Source organism: Scyliorhinus canicula, chromosome 2 (genome assembly GCF_902713615.1).
Source record: "Scyliorhinus canicula chromosome 2, sScyCan1.1, whole genome shotgun sequence".
NCBI classification, from domain to species: Eukaryota; Metazoa; Chordata; class Chondrichthyes; order Carcharhiniformes; family Scyliorhinidae; genus Scyliorhinus; species Scyliorhinus canicula.
In genome coordinates this window covers 283,779,586-283,801,063 of record NC_052147.1, presented here as the reverse complement: position 1 = coordinate 283,801,063, position 21,478 = coordinate 283,779,586, and the positions used below count along the sequence as shown (strand labels likewise).

The 21,478-nt window shown below is 46.5% G+C and overlaps 2 protein-coding genes across 4 annotated transcripts in view; one reads left to right on the top strand and one right to left on the bottom strand.

Moving 5' to 3' along the window:
• LOC119962211 (vimentin-like) overlaps positions 1–7,630 on the bottom strand; it is a 216,909-nt gene extending 209,279 nt beyond the window's left edge. For 2 of the 3 annotated variants that reach the window (XM_038790183.1, XM_038790184.1), the window contains exon 1: positions 7,220–7,629. In XM_038790183.1, the coding sequence (XP_038646111.1) occupies positions 7,220–7,545 (326 nt within the window). In that variant the 5' untranslated portion in view covers positions 7,546–7,629. Of the gene's footprint in view, positions 1–7,219 lie in introns of all 3 variants that reach the window. The other variant, XM_038790185.1, reaches the window with a different exon arrangement.
• A 645-nt stretch (positions 7,631–8,275) lies between these two features.
• LOC119962210 (ATP-binding cassette sub-family B member 6, mitochondrial-like) overlaps positions 8,276–21,478 on the top strand; it is a 285,333-nt gene continuing 272,130 nt past the window's right edge. Inside the window, exon 1 of the mRNA XM_038790179.1 lies at positions 8,276–8,558. The gene's annotated coding sequence lies outside the window, so the exon portion shown is untranslated. The remainder of the gene's footprint in view (positions 8,559–21,478) is intronic.

Sequence of the window (21,478 nt, the reverse complement as noted above, 5' to 3'; positions counted from 1 at the left end):
CATTGCACGTACCGACCCCAGGCAGCGAGAATGGTAGAAAGAGCTAATCAGACATTAAAAAACAAAACTGGAAAAACTACAGGCAGAGACTAAAGACTGGAGCCACTTGGCTCAAATTATTGCCTATTGCCCTCTTCCAGATACGTGCAACCCCGGCTGGAAAGACACGACTGAGTCCCGCTGGAATTCTATACAGCAGACCCTTTCGCACCCCCGGGATCAAGAAAACAATGACTACTGAAATGGCCAACTGTGTGATAACCTTAACTAAGGTGTTGAAAGGCCTCCATTCACGGGTGCAAGCCACTTATGAGGAAATACCTCCCTTCTGTCACTATTAATCCGGGAGAGTATGTCCTGATTCGGAATTTGATTAGGAAAGGACTGGGGGAAAATGCCTGAACCCACATCCATCATTGTAAGGCCTTAAAGTAAAACGAAAAGTAACCTTTTTGTTTCCAAACCCTAGGTTACAGTTCTACCCAACCTGTAGGATGAAGTACCTACTTATCACCATGATCCTGATGGGACTCTTGGAGACAAATGGGGAGGCCAAGCAAAGAACCTGTGGAGGCAGCGGAAAATGAGTCCATCACCTGTGTCAGGACGACACTTTACGCTGCATCAACAACGACCCTGAGGAAGGCGGATCCTGGAATATGACCCCTGTGGACGGATGTTCGGCCTACGTGTGACGACCACACCAAACCCTGCTCCTTAGAACATAGAACAGTACAGCACAGAACAGGCCCTTCAGCCCTCAATGTTGTGCCGAGCCATGATCACCCTACTCAAACCCACGTATCCACCCTATACCCGTAACCCAACAACCCCCTCCCTTAACCTTACTTTTTTTATTAGGACACTACGGGCAATTTAGCATGGCCAATCCACCTAACCCGCACATCTTTGGACTGTGGGAGGAAACCGGAGCACCCGGAGGAAACCCACGCACACAGGGGGAGGACGTGCAGACTTCCTTGATGGAAGAACTGAAGGAAGATTGCCCTGCCATCGGATTGGATGTAGTTGGGACTATAGTTGCAAAAACAGGCATAGTACTGCCAGGACAAAAGTATAAGGGAGAGATGTGTTAGTGAAGAACAACCCTTATAGGCAGGAAAGTGAAAGGGATCAAACATTAACCCTTCAAAGGACAAGACATAACGTAAACGAAAGGCAGAAAAGGGAATTACATGTAAACACGTATCTGGGCGGATCATGGGGGTCTTATCTGGTGCATGGATTAGTGGTCCTGAGAGTTGTAATACTTGTAATAATCATGTTTAGCTTCCTAATGAAATGCTTGTGTAAAAGTGTCAGTGCAGCAGTAATTCCACAACAGTTAATACAGCAAATGGATGAGAAAGAAGATGCAATGGGAAGGAGAAAAATGATAGAAGTGCAGATAGAATGGGAAAGACTGAGACAAGGTGCTATGGATTAGAAGTTATCATGAAATGATAAAAGGGGGGAATGAGAGTTTGGCTCAAGTTAGCATCAGAGCATGATGGGAAATGGAATGAGAGTTTGGTCAAGTTAAAAATCAGAGCTTGATGGGAAATGGAATGTCAAGTTGTACAGCAGTGTGAACGTGCCTTGTTAAATGAATTGTTCCTGTGAGAAGGCGTTATCATGACCTTGACTGTCTGTGAGAATCTGTGGTGGGAACAAAACGCAGCCGGGGGAAGATTCACTCCTTAGAACATTCAGATAAAGAATCACTATGCTATGAAACTAACTGTATTACTAATCATGGAAAGAAAATAATTACTTAAAGGAGGGGCATAATGAGCTAATTGTATCACTAATGATTGAAAGCTTGATGGGTTTTGTAAGAATATATAGTCAACTGTAACTAAGAGAAGTTTACTTTTTCACTTGCTGTAACTCAGTTACACTTGTGCTGCAGCCCCGCGGTAAATAAAAAGGCTCTTTTAAGTTATCTGGTGTTCGACTGATGATTACCTCTGGACTGCAAAAATTTATTATCAGCCTCAGCTCCCTTTGTACTGTTGAGCCAAATAGGAATAAACAACTTTTGGAGTTCACCTATTCATTTCTTGAATGCCTGCAATTGCCTGTCCGCTGTCCTTTCTTTCCGGAATGTTTCCCAGTCAGTTAGAGCCAGCTCATGCCTCATACCATCATAGTTACCTTTACTGAGGTTCAGGACTCTGGTCTCAGAAACAACTACTTCACTATTCATCTTGATAAAGAATTCTATCATGTTATGGTCACTCATCCCCAAGGGTACTTTCACAACTAGATTACCAACTAATCCTTTCTCATTGCACAAAAACCAGTCCAAGACGGCCTGTTCTCTTGTTGGTTCCTCAACATACTGGTTCAGAAAACCATTCCGAATACACTCCAGAAATTCCTCCTCTATTGTACTGTGACTAATTTGGTTCACCCAATCTATATGCAGATTAAAGTCACACATAACCAGGGGACTTCCGGTGGCGGCGGGCGGGAGGCAGCCGCACACTGGAGGGTTCCCGCTCGGGAATAGGAACTTCGGAGTTTGAACAACGACTTTCAGGGGGCAACAGAGGCTGAAAAGGTTGTAAGAAGGCACAGGGATGATAAATGTCCAAGTTTGGGAGAGAAATTGCCGTGGAAAAGCGGGTTAATGGAAGTCGGGCGGTGAGTGAAAAAGTCAGCGCAGGAACTGTAAGCACCAGGGGAGGCCGCATCACTCACAGCAGAAGAAATGACCAAGGTGATGGCTGAGGAACTTGAAAAACAGTTCACAAAGCACATGGAAGCGATGAAGAAGGAGATGGGGGCGGAATTGAAAGTGCTGGTGGAGGAGGCGGTATCAAGCGCAGTGGCGGAGGTGCGGGAGCAAGGTGAGACAGTGAAGGAAGTGGAAGAGGCATTATCGCAGCACAGTGATCAACTCACCTCGATGGGGAAGGAGTTGCGGAGGGCGATAGAGACCAACAAGGGTCTGCGAGCCAAAATGGAAGACCTGGAAAACAAATCCAGGCGACAAAATCTGAGGATTGTGGGTCTGCGCAAAGGGGTGGAAGGCCCAAGGTTGACGGAGTATTTTGCCACAATGTTGGCGAATCTATTGTGGGAGGGGCAATCCCTCCCGATATGAACTAGAGCGGGCTCATCGGTCGTGGAGGCCTATACCAAAGGCGAGTGAGCCGCCAAGAGTAGTAACTCTGTGTTTCCGTAGGTATAGCGTGAAGGAGAAAGTCCTGTGCTGGGCAAAGCAGAAGTGGGAGATGCAGTGGGCTGGCACTGGTATACATAAAAATCAGGACTTTACGAGGAGCTGGCGAGGAGGCAGGCTGCCTTCAGCCGGGTGAAGAAGGCACTGTACATCAACAAGGTGCAGTGCGGCAAAGTATATCCAGCTAAGTTGAGGGTGACCTACAATTCCAAGGACCTTTATTTTGGGATGGCGGAAGCAGCAGAGGAGTTTGCGAAGGCAGAAGGACTGTGGCAGAATTGAGAATGATCGTGTACCAATGTAGCCTCATGTAACTTTATTTTTTCACTGCGTGTTGGTGTATGTACTAAATGAGTCGACCCTGTATATATTTGGACAAGGGAAGAGATGGGACTTCCATTTGCAATGATGGTTCTTTAGGCCTTGGGTGTGTATGCGGGGGTTGTGTGCTGAAGGGGATTTCTTGGTTTTCCTGGGACCGCGCAAGGGGGAAGGAGACCCGGGCGGGGGGGGCCTCCACACTGGCCGGTTTAAACCGGCCAGTGAACGGCAGTGAGGTGGGGAAGGGCTGCGCCCATCAGAGCCTGGTAGAACAGGTTCCGGTGAGTCTAGCCGGGGTGAAAATTTGGGGAAAGGAGCCGAGGTTGGGGGGGGGAGTTTATAAGAGGAAGTGGAGGGGAGGAGTCTGGGAGGGGGGCTGGGGGGGGGGGGCAGTATCTACAATTCATGGGTGTCATTCACGGTACTCTTTCGGGGATTGGATGGCATTGAATATTAAGGGGGTGGGGGTGGACTGTATATATCAATGGTGACCATAGGCGATTCCTGATTCCTTTTTCCCTTTTCTTTATTTTCCCACCTTGGGAGGGTTTGTTTTATTTGATGCTTGTATTGTCAGGTGGGCCGTTGTTTGGTGTGGTGGGAGAATGGGATCGTTGTTGTTGATAAGAGAATCAACATTGTATTTGTTACCGTTTACGGTTTGTTGGTGGGGTGTAACTTCTGAAGAAAATGTGAAAATGGAGAATATTTTTAAAAGTCACCCATAATCACAGATGTTCCTTTATCACATGCACCTAAGATTTTCTGTCCAGTTCCAACATCAACATTACCACTGCAGTTTGGTGGTCTGTATACCACCCCAGCAAAATGTGTTTTGCCCTTGATGTTTCAGCATTGCTTCTTTCGTTGTTAGGATAGAAATTTACTGATCAAGTAAGTTCTTGTTTGAGGAATCCCTCCCTCTCTTTTCCCTCCACTCTGTTATTTTCCCAGTCTGCACTGGGATAATTAAGTCCCTAAAGTAATATTCTTACATCTCTCAGCAATCTGTCCGAAAATGTGCTCCTGTACCTCCTTGCCTCTATTTGATAGCCTATAGTATATATCCAACAGTGTATTAGATGCTATATTGTTCTTTAATCCTAATTAGATTCTGTCTTTGAAATATTAACAATATTACTCCTTCCTAGTATTGACAGCTCTCTCATCCCAGCTGCCTCTGCTTTGTTTTCTTCTGTCTTCCATGAATACATGTAGCTAGGAATAGAAAGTGCATTTGCGCACATGCACTCAATACCTATCTCAACCAGTTCACATTTCCCTCATGCCTGATCCCTACTTTTGAACTACTCGTCAGATTTCATATTCCATTTGCATTTCAAACAATTGGAGGTGTGAAATTAAATTTAGCTGAAGGATGAAAAAATAAAATCCAACTCATGGCATTCACTAGTCTCTATAGATAACCTTGATATCACAATTACAACTGACACCACAGCCAGTTCTGTGTCCACTGACACTATGGGATTGAGATTTATCTTGGGGTTCGAATGTTAATTTAGTATCATAGGGTTAGTGGAGTTAGTGTTTAGGGAAGTGATCAGGTAGTAGTGATTGTGGTTAGGGGGTTAGTGGTTAGGTGTTACGTGTCACTTATTAGGTGTTAGGATTAAGAGTTGTGGTTAGAATACTAGGTTAAGGTTAAGAGACAGTGATGTGGAGCTTTGTCCAATTAAAAGGTTAAAAGTTGGGATCCTATCGGGCTGCATCACAGCCTGGTATGGCAACTGCTCGGCCCAGGACCGCAAGGAACTTCAGAGAGTCGTGAATACCACCCAGTCCATCACACAAACCTGCCTCCCATCCATGGACTCCATCTACACCTCCCGCTGCCGGGGGAAAGCGGGCAGCATAATCAAGGATCCCTCCCACCCGGCTTACTCACTTTTCCAACTTCTTCCATCGGGCAGGAGATATAGAAGTCTGAGAACGCGCACGAACAGACTCAAACACAGCTTCTTCCCCACTGTCACAAGACTCCTAAATGACCCTCTTATGGACTGACCTCATTAACACTACACCCTGTATGCTTCAACCGATGCCAATGCTTATGTAGTTACATTGTATATCTTGTGTTGCCCTATTATGTATTCTCATGTATTTTCTTGAATTTTGTTCAATTCCCTTTTCTTCCATGTACTGAATGATCTGTTGAGCTGCTTGCAGAAAAATACTTTTCACTGTACCTCGGTACACGTGACAATAAACAAATACAATACAATCCAATTAGGGTTCGATCAGCAGACATTTCAACAGACTTCACAGTCCGTGATATAGATTTTGAAGTGTAGTCACTGTCGTAACGTACAAAATATGACCACCAATTTGCACCCATCAAGCTCCTACAAACAGCAATGTGATAATGACCAGGCAATATGTGTTTTGTGATGCTGATTGATGGATAAATATTAGCCAGCACACAGGGGAGTATTCATCTATTCTTCTTCGAAATAGTGCCATGGGCTCTTTAACACGCATCCAAGTTGACAGTTGGGGACTCAGGTCAACATCTCATTGACATCTACAATGCATTCTCAAAACCATACAGGGTGTGCTAGTCAGGGTTTAGGGCCAGTGGTTAAGGTTCGGGGCTGGGATTTGGGGGTCAATGGTTAGAGCTGAGTTGGGGTGAGGGTTATGTGATTGTGGCTGTGTTGGGATGAGGGGTGGGTGGTTAAGGTGGCATTGGGGTGATGGGTAGGTAGTTATAGTGCTGTTGTGGTGAGGGGTCAGTGGTTCGGGTGGTATTGGGGTGAGGCAATAGGTGGTTAGGGTGGTGAGTGATTATGATGACTTTGGAGCGAGGGGTGGGTGGTATTGGGGTGAAGGGTGGGTGGTAAGGGTGGAATTGGGGTGAGGTGCAGCTGGTTCGGGTGGCATTGGGGCGAGAGGGTAGGTGGTCAGGGGGTGAGTGGTTAGGATGGCAGTGGGGTGAGGGTTGGGTGGTTAAGGTGACGTTGGGATGAGGTGCAGGTGGTTAGGGAGGAACATCTTCACCCAAAGGGATGTGAATCTATGGAATTCTCTGCTCAGCGAAGCAGTTGAGACTCCTTCGTTAAATGTTTTGAAGATAAGAGTTTTTTGAAGAATAAAGGATGATGGTGTTCTGGCGGGAAAGTGGAACTGAGTCCACAAAAGGTCAACCATGATCTCATTGAATGGCAGAGCAGGCTCGAAGGGCCAGATCTCCTGCTCCTAGTTCTTACATTCTATTGGGGTGAGAGATAGGTGGTTCGGGTGGCATTGGGGTGAGGGTAGGTGATTCATGTTGAATTGGGGTGAGGGGAATAGTTTGAAGCCATTATTGCCAACAGGGGAGGGTATTGTGGAGGCAGTGGTGCAGGGGGTATTGTCACTGGACTATTAACCCAGAGTGTCTGGGGGCCTGGGCTCGAATCCTGCCACGACAGACGGTAGAATTTGAATTCAATAAAAGTCTAGTGACCGTGAAACCGTCGTCGGCTGCGGTAGAAATCCAACCGGCTCACCTTTCGGGAAGGAAATCTGCCGACCGTACCCGGTCTGGCCGACACGTGGCTGCAGACCCACAGCAATGTGCTGGATTGACCCTCTGACATGCTGTAGCCAGGCACTGGGTCCAAGGGCACTGAGGGATGGGCACTAGAAGAACAACTAAAGGACTCTTTCCCAATTATTGTACCTCGTCCCCCCCCCCTGATCACCGACCTCTTCTTGTACTTCTCCTTATCCGTTTTCAGGCAGTTGAGCTCCTTCTGCTGCTCCTCCAGCCGCACCTTCAGGTCGCACCTGGCCTTGGCGAAGATGGCCTCGACGCGGCAGTTCTCCTCCTTCTCGGCCAGTTTGAGCTCGGACAGCAGGTCCTTGTTCTTGCGCATGAGGCTGAGGATGGTGTTGTTGATGTACTTGGCGAAGCGGTCGTTGAGCTCCTTGAAGCGCTCCTTGCCATCCTCCAGGCCATCGTGCAGCTCCTTCTCCACCTGCTCCCCGGTCTTGTCAGGGTAGCTGGCCACGGGCCTGCAGCTCGAGTGCATGTCTGCGAACGGCGGCGGCGGCGGCCCTCCTCGCTCCCTCCCGGCGGCGGCGGCGGCCCTCCTCGCTCCCTCCCGGCGGCGGCGGCGGCCCTCCTCGCTCCCTCCCGGCGGCGGCGGCCCTCCTCGCTCCCTCCCGGCGGCGGCGGCGGCCTTCCTCGCTCCCTCCCGGCGCTGCCAACGGCTTCTCCTTCGGGAATCAAAAGTGCCCCCACCAACAGTGAAGAACCTGATCGCCCAGCAGGGTGAGGAGGGTGTTGAGGAGGATGTGCTGAGGGGTAAATGGGGAAAGCCTGTCGTCGCCGCCTCAGTGTCGGGCTAACCGCCTCCCGCGCCGCCTGTTTACTTTCGTCGGCTTGGCAGCCGTTGACAGGCGGCTTCGCGCCTGCGCTCCTCTGGCGCGTTCCCCCACCGCGCGCCAAAACAAAGCGCGTTCGCCCCCACCGCGCGCCATTCACACCTGTCCAATCCCCCGCGCGTGCGCACCGCTCGTTCCGCCACCCCGCATGCGCGCCGTGTTGGCGCCTTTTTTTCTTCCGTTCGCCCCAGCCTGCCCGCTTTCCCACTCGGGAGGGCGTCCACCTGACCCAGCCAGACACATCTTTCGCATTTAGTCCACGTGTAATGGATATAGGCACCTTGCCGGGCAATAATGGACTAGAGGTGGGACTCTAATTAATAATAATACGAGTTCTATAAATGCCTCCAATTGGAACTAGCTTAGTGGTGGGCGGCATGGACAAGATGACCCCAAGGGCCTGTTTCCACGCTGTCAACCTCGAGGAGTCCGTCTGGACGGATGCTGGAAATCTGTCGTGAAAACATTTAATGTTTCAGGACAACGACCGTCCACCAGAACTGAGAAAGTGAGAGATGTAGTGGGCTGGATGGAGCAAGGGGTGGGTGGCACGGACAAGATCTCTGATGGGGTGGAAGACAGGAGAGAGAGACAGGATGAAAGACAGCAGATGAATCTTCCAGTACCAAAGGGAATGACAACATGCTGGTGAAGCAAGGTTAGAGGACATCAACAAGCCCTCACAAATCAGTCTCATTTCTCCAAAACTCTCATCTTAAAAAACTTTATTGCCTCATAGCACAGTGGTTAGCACTGTTGCTTCACACCGCCAGGGTCCTGGGTTCGATTCCCGTCACTGTCTGTACGGAGTCTGCACGTCCTCCCCCTGTGTGTGGGTTTCCTCCGTGTGCTCCTTTCTGGAAAGTGTGAAAACAGATATGTCCCCTGGGCCGGATGGGATTTATCCTAGGATTCTCTGGGAAGTTAGGGAGGAGATTGCTGAGCCTTTGGCTTTGATCTTTAAGTCATCTTTGTCTACAGGAATAGTGCCAGAGGACTGGAGGATAGCAAATGTTATCCCCTTGTACAAGAAGGGGAGTAGAGATAACCCCGGTAACTATAGACCAGTGAGCCTTACGTCTGTTGTGGGAAAAGTCTTGGAAAGGTTTATAAGAGATAGGATGTATAATCATCTGGAAAGGAATAATTTGATTAGAGATAGTCAACATGGTTTTGTGAAGGGTAGGTCGTGCCGCACAAACCTCATTGAGTTCTTCGAGAAGGTGACCAAACAGGTGGATGAGGGTAAAGCAGTTGATGTGTACATGGATTTCAGTAAAGCGTTTGATAAGGTTCCCCACGGTAGGCTGTTGCAGAAAATACAGAGGCATGGGATTCAGGGTGATTTAGCAGTTTGGATCAGAAATTGGCTAGTTGATAGAAGACAAAGAGTGGTGGTTGATGGGAAATGCTCTGACTGGTGTCCAGTTACTAGTGGTGTGCCACAAGGATCTGTTTTGGGGCCGTTGCAGAAGGATGTTACAAGTTACAGAGGGACATAGATAAGCTGCAGAGCTGGGCTGACAGGTGGCAAATGGAGTTTAATGCAGAAAAGTGTGAGGTGATTCATTTTGGAAGGAATAACAGAAAAGCAGAGTACTGGGCTAATGGTAAGATTCTTGGTAGTGTGGACGAGCAGAGAGATCTCAGTGTCCATGTCCATAGATCCCTGAAAGTTGCCACCCAGGTTGAGAGGGTTGTTAAGAAGGCGTACGGTGTGTTAGCTTTTATTGGTAGAGGAATTGAGTTTCGGAGCCATGAGGTCATGTTGCAGTTGTACAAAACTCTGGTGCGGCCGCATTTGGAGTATTGTGTGCAGTTCTGGTCGCCACATTATAGGAAGGATGTGGAAGCATTGGAAAGGGTACAGAGGAGATTTACAAGAATGTTGCCTGGTATGGAGGGAAGATCATATGAGGAAAGGCTGAAGGACTTGAGGCTGTTTTCATTAGAGAGAAGAAGGTTAAGAGGGGACTTCATTGAGGCATACAAGATGATCAGAGGATTAGATAGGGTGGACATCGAGAGCCTTTTTCCTCGGATGGTGATGTCCAGCACGAGGGGACATAGCTTTAAATTGAGGGGAGATAGATATAGGACAGATGTCAGAGGTAGGTTCTTTACTCAGAGAGTAGTAAGGGCGTGGAATGCCCTGCCTGCAACAGTAGTGGACTCTCCAACACTAAATGCATTCAAATGGCCATTGGATAGGCATATGGACGATAAGGGAATAGTGTAGAGGGACTTTAGAAGGGTTTCACAGGACGGTGCAACATCGTGGGCCGAAGGGCCTGTACTGCGCTGTAATGTTCTATGTTCCATGCTCCGGTTTCCTCCCACAAGTCCAGAAAGACGTGCTGTTAGGTGAATTGGACATTCTGAATTCTCCCTCTCTGTACCCGAACAGGTGCTGGAATGTGGCGACTAGGGGCTTTTCACAGTAACTTCATTGTAAGCCACTTGCGACAATAATAAAGATTGATTGATTGATATTTATTGTCACATGTACTGAAGTACAGTGAAAAGTATTTTTCTGCGGCCAAGGGAATGTGCACAGTACGTACATAGTAGACAAAAGAATAATCGACAAAATACATTGACAAATGGTACAGCAACAAATACTGATTGGTTACAGTGCGAAACAATGGGCCAAATAAGCAATACATGAGCAAGAACAGCATAGAGCATCATGAATAGTGTTCTTACAGGGAACAGATCAGTCCGAGGGAGAGTCGTTGAGTCAAGTAGCTGTGGGGAAGAAGCTGTTTCTATGTCTGGATGTGCGGGTCTTCAGACTTTATTATATATTTTTCGGGCACCCTTTGAAACCCACCACTTTGAGCAAGCATTTGGTCATCTGTCTTAATGTCTCTTTATGTGGCTCAGTGTCAGATTTTGTTTGATAATGCACTATATAAATCCAATTTGCTGTTTAAAAGAAAGCTGGACCACCTATGTACATAAACGATTGCGCAATATTGGGCTCTTTTTGCAACTCCTCAGATTGTTAGGAATTATATATAGTTTAAGTACGTTATATCTGCATTTATGTGCGTTGGGCATAACCTAAAGCTTTAAGTTTAATTTATATTTCTTAAGCTTCAGAACAAAGAACAAAGAAAATTACAGCACAGGAACAGGCCCTTCGGCACTCCCAGCCTGCACCGATCCAGATCCTTTATCTAAACCTGTCGCCTATTTTCCAAGGATCTACTTCCCTCTGTTCCCCGCCCATTCATATATCTGTCTAGATGCATCTTAAATGAAGCTATCGTGCCTGCCTCTACCACCTCCGCTGGCAAAGCGTTCCAGGCACCCACCACCCTCTGTATAAAAAACTTTCCACGCACATCTCCCTTAAACTTTCCCCCTCTCACCTTGAAATCGTGACCCTTTGTAATTGACACCCCCACTCTTGGAAAAAGCTTGTTGCTATCCACCCTGTCCATACCTCTCATAATTCACAATCTCCGTCTTTCCAACGAAAACAATCCTAATCTACTCAAACTTTCTTCATAGCTAGCACCCTCCATACCAGGCAACGTCCTGGTGAAGCTCCTCTGCACCCTCTGTAAAGCATCCACATCCTTCTGGTAATGTGGCGACCAGAACTGCACGCAGTATTCCAAATGTGGCCTAACCAAAGTCCTATAAAACTGTAACATGACCTGCCGACTCTTGTACTCAATACCCCGTCCAATAAAGCCAAGAATGCTGTATGCCTTCTTGACCACTCTATCGACCTGCATTGCCACCTTCAGGCGCCGGAATGTGGCGACTAGGGGCTTTTCACAGTAACTTCATTCGAAGCCTACTCGTGACAATAAACGATTTTCATTTCATTTCATTTGCCTGGATTGAACTCCATCTGCCATTTCTCTGCCCAATTCTCCAATCTATCTGTATTTTGCTGTATTCTCTGACAGTCCTCCTCGCTATCTGCAACTCTACCAATCTTAGTATCATCTGCAAACTTGCTAATCAGACCAACTATACCTTTGTCCAGATCATTTATGTATATCACAAACAACAGTGGTCCGAGCACGGATCCCTGTGGAACACCACTAGTCACCTTCCTCCATTTTGAGACACTCCCTTCCACCACTATTCTCTGTCTCCTGTTGCCCAGCCAGTTCTTTATCCATCTAGCTAGTACACCCTGAACCCCATACGAATTCACCTTTTCCATCAACCTGCTATGGGAAACTTTATCAAACACCTTACTGAAGTCCATGTATATGCCATCTACAGCCCTTCCCTCATCAATTAATTTTGTCACTTCCACAAAGAATTCTATTAGGTTTGTAAGACATGACCTTCCCTGCACAAAGCCATGCTGCCTATCACTGATAAGTCTATTTTCTTCCAAATGTGAATAGATCCTATCCCTCAGTATCTTCTCCAACAGTTTGCCTACCACTGACATCAAGCTCACAGGTCTACAATTCCCTGGAATATCTCTGCTAACCTTCTTAAACAAAGGGACAACATTAGCAATTCTCCAGTCCTCCGGGACCTCACCCATGCTCAACGATGCTGCAAAGATATCTGTTAAAGCCCCAGCTATTTCGTCCCTTGCTTCCCTCAGTAACCTGGGATAGATCCCGTCCGGACCTGGGGACTTGTCCACCTTAATGCCTTTTAGAATACCCAAACATTTTTATAAGTTGCCTGTAACTTCATTGCAGTGTTAATGTAAGCCTGCTTGTGACACTAATAAAGATTATTATTATAAGTCGGGATTGTTGAGATTACTGCACTATATGAGGTTTTATGACAAAAAATTGGGCTGTTGCCTAGGAACCAAGGGCCCACACAGAAAAGGAGAAGCAGTTCGTTCAGTTGAGAGAAGGCCAAAACAGTTGGAACAAGGTAACCCAATAAGAAGCAGCATTCCACAGACACTGGAAGAACAGACAGGATAGTGCACAGGGTCAAAAAGTCAATCCCAAACTAAAGAACAGCTTAGTAGGGATGGCACAGTGGTTCGCACTGCTGCCTCACAACGCCAATTCCAGCCTTGGGTGACGGTCTGTGTGGAGTCTGCACGTTCTCCACTTGTCAGGGAGGGTTTCCTCCAGATGTGCCGGTTTTCTTCCAGAGTCCAAAAATGTGCAGGTTGGGTGGATTGGCCATGCTAAATTGCCGCGAAGTGTCCAAAGATGTGCAGGTTAGGTGGGGTTACCGGAACCCACTTTCAGAGGGTCAGTGCAGACTCGATGGGCCGAAAGACGTTCTGCACTGTAGAGTTTTTTTTGATCTCATAGAGTCACAAAAATGAGACAAAATAAAGATTGAAGAAGACTGAAATCTAGGAACAAAGGACAGGAATGTGGAAAAAGATTCTGTTCAATAAAGTTGAGAGCGAGGAGCTTCAAGACAGGGCTTCAAGGTGCAGTCCTGGGGACATAGGCTTTCAAGAAGCTAGAGCTCCAAGCTGACCCAAGTGACTCCTTAGTACTGGCCTGTGAAGCGGTGGTGTTCTGTTGATATGCCTGGATATCCGAGAGATTGTGTGAAAGGTGAAACTTGAATGCATGTGGTGATCCACGGCAGAGAAACACCACATAGAGAGAGCTTGAAACTCGAGGTGGATCCTTGGTGAGGACAACCGAGAGAAAGCGTTGTTTGGTGGAAGGTGCCAAGGCGGATTCTTCGAGAGAGGAGATTAGAAACTCATGTGGAAGCCAGAGTTTTCATGAGACTAGTTGGCTCACAGTGTGAACCACACCTGGGGGAAATTGATGAAAAATTAGTAGAAGTTGTTTTGGCTGGCATCTGTCACTTGGTTTTAGTGTGGGTGGAGCCTGACCACATTTTGCCTATTGGTCCACATTGACTGTGTACTTCCTGTGAACATTAGTTTATAAGGATTGGGGAAAATAAAGATTTTAAAAATGAAATTGGGATAAAATAAAACAACGGGCAACTTTCTGAAGAGATTTTGAGATGCAAAACAGCATCTCAGTTTATCTATGTAATAAGAGGAAACAATGGAATATAGAAGTGGAGAGATAAGGAGATTGACACATATATGCTAAATACACAGGGTGGATAACATCAAAAGGAAAGAATGATATATATCTATCGGACAATGACTGGGAAATTACCATCACAGCCACAACCAGCTGCAGACACACTCTCCGGGAAAGAAATAGCAGATTTTGCTTTTGCTGAAACAGTACATGGTTTTCCCAAACTTGACAAATAACCTGTGCATGGTAACTATTTGCTGGATTTAGCTCATAGTCATACAAATAGTGAATGTTGGTTCGGAACAAAGGGGCCTGAGATTTCAGGGAATGTAGGTAGTTGGGAACAAAGGGGTAATTTCATGTAATATTGTGTGTGTATAGCCATCAGTGCAATTAAGTGATGCAGTGTATTATAGTTCTTGTATGTTTTTTAAGTTAACAAATATTCTTTATTAGTTGTTCACAAAATCACTGGACTATTCTTCCTTGGTTCACATATCTTTCTCACAAAATAACAAATTGAAAATATATGCCTGTATATAGCGGTGTTCCAAGTGTGTTAAAACGTAGAATTCCTGCAGTGCAGAAGGTGGTCCTTCGGCCCATCGAGTCTGCACTGCCCCTCTGAAAGAGCACTCTACCTAGCCCCATTCCGCTGTCCTATCCCCCATAAGCCATCTAACTTGCACATTGAACACTAACGAGCAATTTCGCTTGGCCAATCCACCTATCCTGCACATCTTTTGTTTTAGAATACTCTTGCAGTTAACATCAGCGGGGTTCATAACATAGTGTATAAGTTAGATTTTTAAACTTATGTTATCTTTACGAATCTATATCTGAAAAGGTATAATAGGGTGAAGTAGTGTAAATAGTTAATCTTTTCTTGTTTAATAAATGTTTATTTTTTTTGTTAAAAGTTAATCAACAGACCTGTGACTGTTCAGTAGCCACCTTCCACATATCTAAACAAAAAATAAAGTTCGGGTCTCTCAAGCCAGGCCCCATTCTGGGATCTGACTGTTCAGTACTTACAACAACAGGGATTGTAACGAGACACTGACAGTGCCCAAATGCAGCAATACCTGGACAATATCTAGGCTTGGTATGACAACTGGCAAGTAACATGAGTGTCACACTAGTGTGAGGCAATGGACACCCTCAGCAAGAGGGAAACTACCCATCGCCCCATGACACTCAGTGTCATTACCATTGCTGAATCCCCCACTATCGACAGCCTGGGTATTACCATTGACCAGAAACTGAAGTGGACTAGCCATATTAATACTGTGGCTACCACGGCTACAATAGTAAGCCAAAGGCCAGGAATCCTGTGGTGAGTAACTCACCTCCTGACATCCCAAACCCTGTCCACCATCTACAAGGCACAAGTCAAGAGTGTGATGCAATACTCTCCACTTGCCTGGATGAGTGCAGCTCCAACAACACTCAGGAAGCTCGACACCATCCGGGATGAAGCAGCCCCGCTTGATTGCCCGCCTTTCTACAAACATTCAATTTCATTTGATTTAGATTTAATGTTTCATGTACTGAGGTACAGCGAAACGTATTTCTGCGTAGATGAGGCAGATCGTTCCACATATGAGATACATAGGACATACGATAAATAAACAATGTAAATACATAGACATTGGGTGAAGCATAGAGTGTAGCACGACTCAGTAGTGAAGATGCTTGGAGAGACCAATTTAGTCCATAAGAGGATCTGGTAACAGCAGGGAAGAATCTGTTTTTGAATCTGTTAGCGTATGTCCTCAGACTTTTGTATCTCCTGCCCGATGGAAGAGGTTGGAAGAAGGAATAACATAGAACATAGAACAGTACAGCACAGAACAGGCCCTTCGGCCCTCAATGTTGTGCCGAGCCATGATCACCCTACTCAAACCCACGTATCCACCCTATACCCGTAACCCAACAACACCCCCCTTAACCTTACTTTCATTAGGACACTACGGGCAATTTAGCATGGCCAATCCACCTAACCCGCACATCTTTGGACTGGGTGGGAGGGTGGGAGGGTTCTTTAATTATGCTGCTCACTTTCCCAAGACAGCGGACTGTGTACAATTTGAAGTTGTCAACCTTCTCCACCTCGACACCATTAATATAGACAGGGGTGTGTACAATACTTTGTTTCCTGAAGTCAATGACCAGCTCCTTAGTTTTGCTGACGTTGAGGGAGAGATTGTTGTAGTTACTCCACTCCACTAGTTTCTCTATCTCCCTCCTGTATTCTGACTCATCGTTGTTTGAGATTGACCCACTACGGTTGTGTCATCAGCAAACTTGTAGGTGGAGTTGGAGCCAAATTTTGCCACACAGTCGTGTGTGTATAGGGAGTATAGGGGGCTAAGTATGCAGTCTTATTGAAGATTATTGTGGAGAAGGTGTTGTTGTTTATCCTTACTGAGTGTGGTCTATGGGTCAGGATGTCGAGGATCCAGTTACAGAGGGTGGAGCCAAGTTCAAGGCTTTGGAGTTTTGATATGTGCTTGGCTAGGATTATGGTGTTGAAGGCGGAGCTGTAGTCAATGAATATGAGCCCTTGCTGTTGAGATGCTCCAGGGATGAGTGTAGGGTCAGGGAGATAGCGTCTGCTGTGGATCATTTGGGGTGGTATTTGAATTGCAGTGGATCAAGGCATTCTGGGAGTATGGAGTTGATGTGCCTCATGACCAACCATTCAAAGCACTTCATAATGATAGATGTCAAGGCCACCGGATGGTAGCCGTTGAGGAACCTTGCGAGGTTCTTCTTTGGCACTGATATGCTGGTGGCCTTTTTGAAGCAGGTGGGAATCTCTGAAAGGAGTAGAGAGAGGTTGAAGATGATGTCCGCATAGGATCAGAGTTCAAACCCTCCACCACTGACGAACAGTGGCAGCCGTGTGTACCATCTACAAGATGCACCGCAGTAACTCGCCAAGGTTCCTTAGACAGCACCTTCCAAACCCACGACCACTACCATCTTGAAGGACACGAGCAGCAGTTACCTGGGAACCCGCCACCTAGAGGTTCTGCTCCAAGCCACTTACCACCCCGACTTGGAAATATAATAATAATCTTTATTGTCACAAGTAGGCTTACATTAACACTGCAATGAAGTTACTGTGAAAAGCCCCTAGTCGCCACATTCCAGCACCTGTTCGGGTACACCGATGGAGAAGTCAGAATGTCCAAATTACCTAACAGCACATCTTTCGGGACTTGTAGGAGGAAACCGGAGCACCCGGAGGAAACCCACTGGCATGAACAGCCAGGAGATTGCACGCCAGCTCCATTACTATTCAGAACATCCTGTGGAAGAATTGTGCAAATATCATAAGAAGTACAGAGATCAGTAAAAGACAAAACAGAGTGATTAAAACAGAGTGTAAAAGAATTGATGAGAGATTTTGTGTACTTGAGTAGCTTATTTTGTTGTAACAGAAACTAGTCCGACATGTTCTGCTTTTTGAAAAATGGGAAATGTCACGATAATAGAGTGATTGTTGTAGTGAACTCTAAAACGATACACTCTGTACTTCATGGGGTCACCTGACCTAAAGGTCAATGGTCAGATAGCATATGTGAATGTAGACTGTCGCAAGGCTGCTCAAGCGTTGCAATTTTGTCATGTTCTGTTATTAATAGTTTGCAGTCATGGTATCAGTCATCCTGCAACATAAAAATACAGATCAAATTGCATTATTCTAACATCCCAGAAAGCTACTGTCATCAATCCAGAGGAAGGCAAGGCACCGTGCTCAATTGCGTCAGCTTGTAGTGACTGCCATATAGGCTCTGAAAAAAAAACTGTGAACTAGTTTAGACATAGAAACATAGCTAGAAACTAGAAGCAGGAGGAGGCCACTCGGCCCTTCAGGCCTGCTCGACCACTCATTTTGATCATGGCTGATCCCTTCTTCGCCCCGTATCTATTGATCCCTTTAGCCCCAAGAGCTATATCTAATTCTTTCTTGAAATTACCAACATTTTGGGCTCAATTACTTTCTGTGGCAGTGAAGTCTACAGGTTCGCCACTCTCTGGGTGAAGAAATTTCTCCTCACCTCAGTCCTAAAACGTTCACCAAGAAGATGTTGCCTGGTATCGAGGGTGTTGGCAATGAGGAGAGTTGAATAACTAGGATTGTTTCCACTGGAAAGACGGAGGCTGAGGGGAGACCTGATAGAGGTCTAAATAATTATGAGGCATAGACAGGGTGGACAGTCAGGCTTTTTCCAAGGGTGGAAGTATCAACTATAAGATTCAAGGTGAGAGGGGGAAAGTTTAAGGAATGTGTGCGGGCTAAGTTTTTCACACAGATAGTGGCGGGTGCCTGGAACGTGCTGCCAGAGGATGTGGTGGAAGCAGCCACATTAGCAACATTTAAGAGGCATTTGGATGGATAAATAAATAAATAATATTTTTATTGTCACAAGTAGGCTTACATTAACACTGCAATGAAAAAATGAAATGAAAATCGCTTATTGTCACGAGAAGGCTTCAATGAAGTTACTGTGAAAAGCCCCTAGTCGCCACATTCCGGTGCCTGTTCATGCATGAATTAGGAGGAAATAGAGGGATACAGACCGACCAAGGGCAGAAGGTTTTTTTGTAGTTTGGCTTTCATGATTGCCACAGGCTTGGAGGGCCGAAGGGCCTGTTCCTGTGCAGTACTTTTTTCTTTGTTCTTTGTAAAAAGTGTACCCTTCTCTTCAAACTATGACTCGAAGTTCTGGACGCCTCCACCATCAGGAACATTCTTTCTGAATCTACCCTGTCTAATCCTGTTAGAATTTTATCGGTTTCTATGAGATTACCTCTCACTCTTCAAAACTCCAATAGATATAATCCTAATCCTCATATGACAGTCCCGCCATCCCAGGAGTCAGCCTGGTAAATTTTCACTGCACTCCCTCCACAGCAAGAACATCCTTTGTCAGACAAGGACACCAAAACTGCACACAATACTCCAGGTGTGGACTCGCCAATGCCCTATACAATTGCAGTAAATATCTCTATTCCTATACTCATCACTATAAAGGCCGGGGGGGCGGGGGGAGAGGGGGGGGAGGGGAGGTGGGGGGGAGGGGATGTGGAGCGAGGGGGGCAGAGGGGGTGGGGAGGGTGACGGGGAAGGTGGGAGGGGGGAGGGTGGGGACGGGGGGGGGGGGAATGGGGAAAGGAGAGGGGCAGGGGCCATCCATCCAGGGCTCGTTCAGGCAGGGGATAAAAGCTGGCCCAACTCATGGCCTGATCAGATCTATCCCCGCAGCAGGGTCTGCACTGGGAGTGGGATGCTGCACTAAAAATGTAATTATAAATATGTAATTAAATACACCTTCGTTCACAGCAGCTTCCTTGTGAGTTATTATAATGACCACCCCTGGAGTCCTTCCTTTTGATTTTACTTTGTTCCTATTTCTTTTATTTTATTTTATTATTCGTGGTTTGTGGACTTTCAACAGTGGACTTAACTGAAGCAGCCTGCTGGTCAGCATGGTGTGTTGTTCCAGGATTTGAGTTTAGGAGAGGAGAATACAGACACAACGGCGCCGCAGGAATATTAAGAACCAGCTTTGGAGGAATTTGATTCGATTGATTGGCTGGCAACCTGTGGGTTGTCCAGGGACAGTGTTCTGGCTGACAACAATCAGTGAATGATTCCTGCGGGATGCTTCTGAGAGAGATGGTCAGAAGTGATTAGACTGTGTCAGGAGTGGAGCTCTCTCTCTGCATTATTGTTCTAAAATCAGAGAGTGCCTGGCACATCTTTACAGTTGAAATGATCTTGAATCTACCAAGAATGTCGACAGCCTTGCCAGAGAAAACATGCTCAAGCTTAGAAGGAAGAAGCACCGAAGCGAAAGCTTCAACTCCTGAAAGACTTTAACTGAAACCCATTAGAATGCACCACCCTTTCCCTCTGTGTTGTCTGTGTGTGCAGAGCAGGCCGAATTGGAAAGGCGGGGGGGATTGGGTAAGAGTGCTTAGTTACAATTTTGGCATTTTAATTATACTACTCATAGAATCCGTACAGTGCAGAAGGAGGCCATTTAGCCCAACGAGTCTGCACGAACCCACCCTACTTAGGCCCATGCCTCCACCACATCCCGTAACCCAGTAAAACTACCTAACCTTTTTGTTTCCTCCCAGAATCCAAACATGTGCAGGTTAGGTGGATTGGCCGTGCTAAATTGCCCTTAGTGTCCAAAAAGGTTAGGAGAGATTATTGGGTTACGGGGATAGGGTGGAAGTGAGAGCTTAAGTGGGTCTGATGGGCCGAATGGCCTCCTTCTGCACTGTATGTTCTATGTTCGGGTACACAGAGGGAGAATTCAGAATGCCCAACTCACCTAATAAGCACGTCTTTCGGGACTTGTGGGAGGAAACTGGAGCGCCCGGAGGAAATCCACGCAGACACGGGGAGAACGTGAAGACGCCGCACAGACAGTGACCCAAGCCGAAAATTGAACCCGGGTCCCTGGTGCTGTGAATCAATAGTGCTAACCACTGTGCCACCATGCCGACTAATGATTATAAATGATCCATAAATTTAAACCTTTGTTCTGTACCCGTATAATTTTGAAAAGGATAGGAAGTGGGAGAGTGAATCGAAGGTGGGTAGCCAAGGGTAAGGGATGGATAGCTGGAAATATTTTCAAGATATCCTTCTCTGACCAGGAAGGAAGGTAGTGAGGGTGGAGGCGAGACTCGAGAGCCTAGGTGTTACCGCTGAAATAAAGTGAGACACGTTCGTTCAGCATGTTGGAAGTTGTGAGGAAAGCCCACAGGGATTTGTTGGGGTTCATAAGGAGGATTCTGAAAAATGAACAAAAGAGCAGAATAGTACAGAACAGAGTACAAAGAACAAAGAAAAGTACCATGCTGCCCATCTAAACTAAAATCTTCTTCACTTCCGGGGTCTGTATCCCTCTATTCCTATCCTATTCATGTATTTGTCAAGATGCCCCTTAAACGTCACTTATCGTCCCTGCTTCCACCACCTCCTCCGGCAGCGAGTTCCAGGCACCCACTACCCTCTGTGTAAAAAACGTGCCTCATACATCTCCTCTAAACCTAGCTCCTCGCACCTTAAACTTATGCCCCCAAGTAATTGACCCCTCTACCCTGGGAAAAAGTCTCTGACTATCCACCCTGTCTGCCCCTCATAATTTTGTAGACTTCTATCAGGTTGCCCCTCAACCACCGTCGTTCCAGTAAGAGCAAACCGAGTTTATTCAACCTCTCCTCATAGCTAACGCCCTCCATACCAGGCAACATCCTGGTAAATCTCTTCTGCACCCTCTCTAAAGCCTTCAGTTAGTGTGGCGACCAGAATTGAACTCTATACTCCCAAGTGTGGCCTAACTAAGGTTCTATACAGCTGCAACATGACTTGCCAATTTTTATACTCAAAGCCCCGGCCAATGAAGGCAAGCATGCCGTATGCCTTCTTGACTACCTTCTCCACCTGTGTTGCCCCTTTCAGTGACATGTGGACCTGTACACCTAGATCTCTCTGACTGTCAATACTCTTGAGGGTTCTGCCATTCACTGTATATTCCCTGCCTGTTTCACACCTTCCAAAATGCATGAC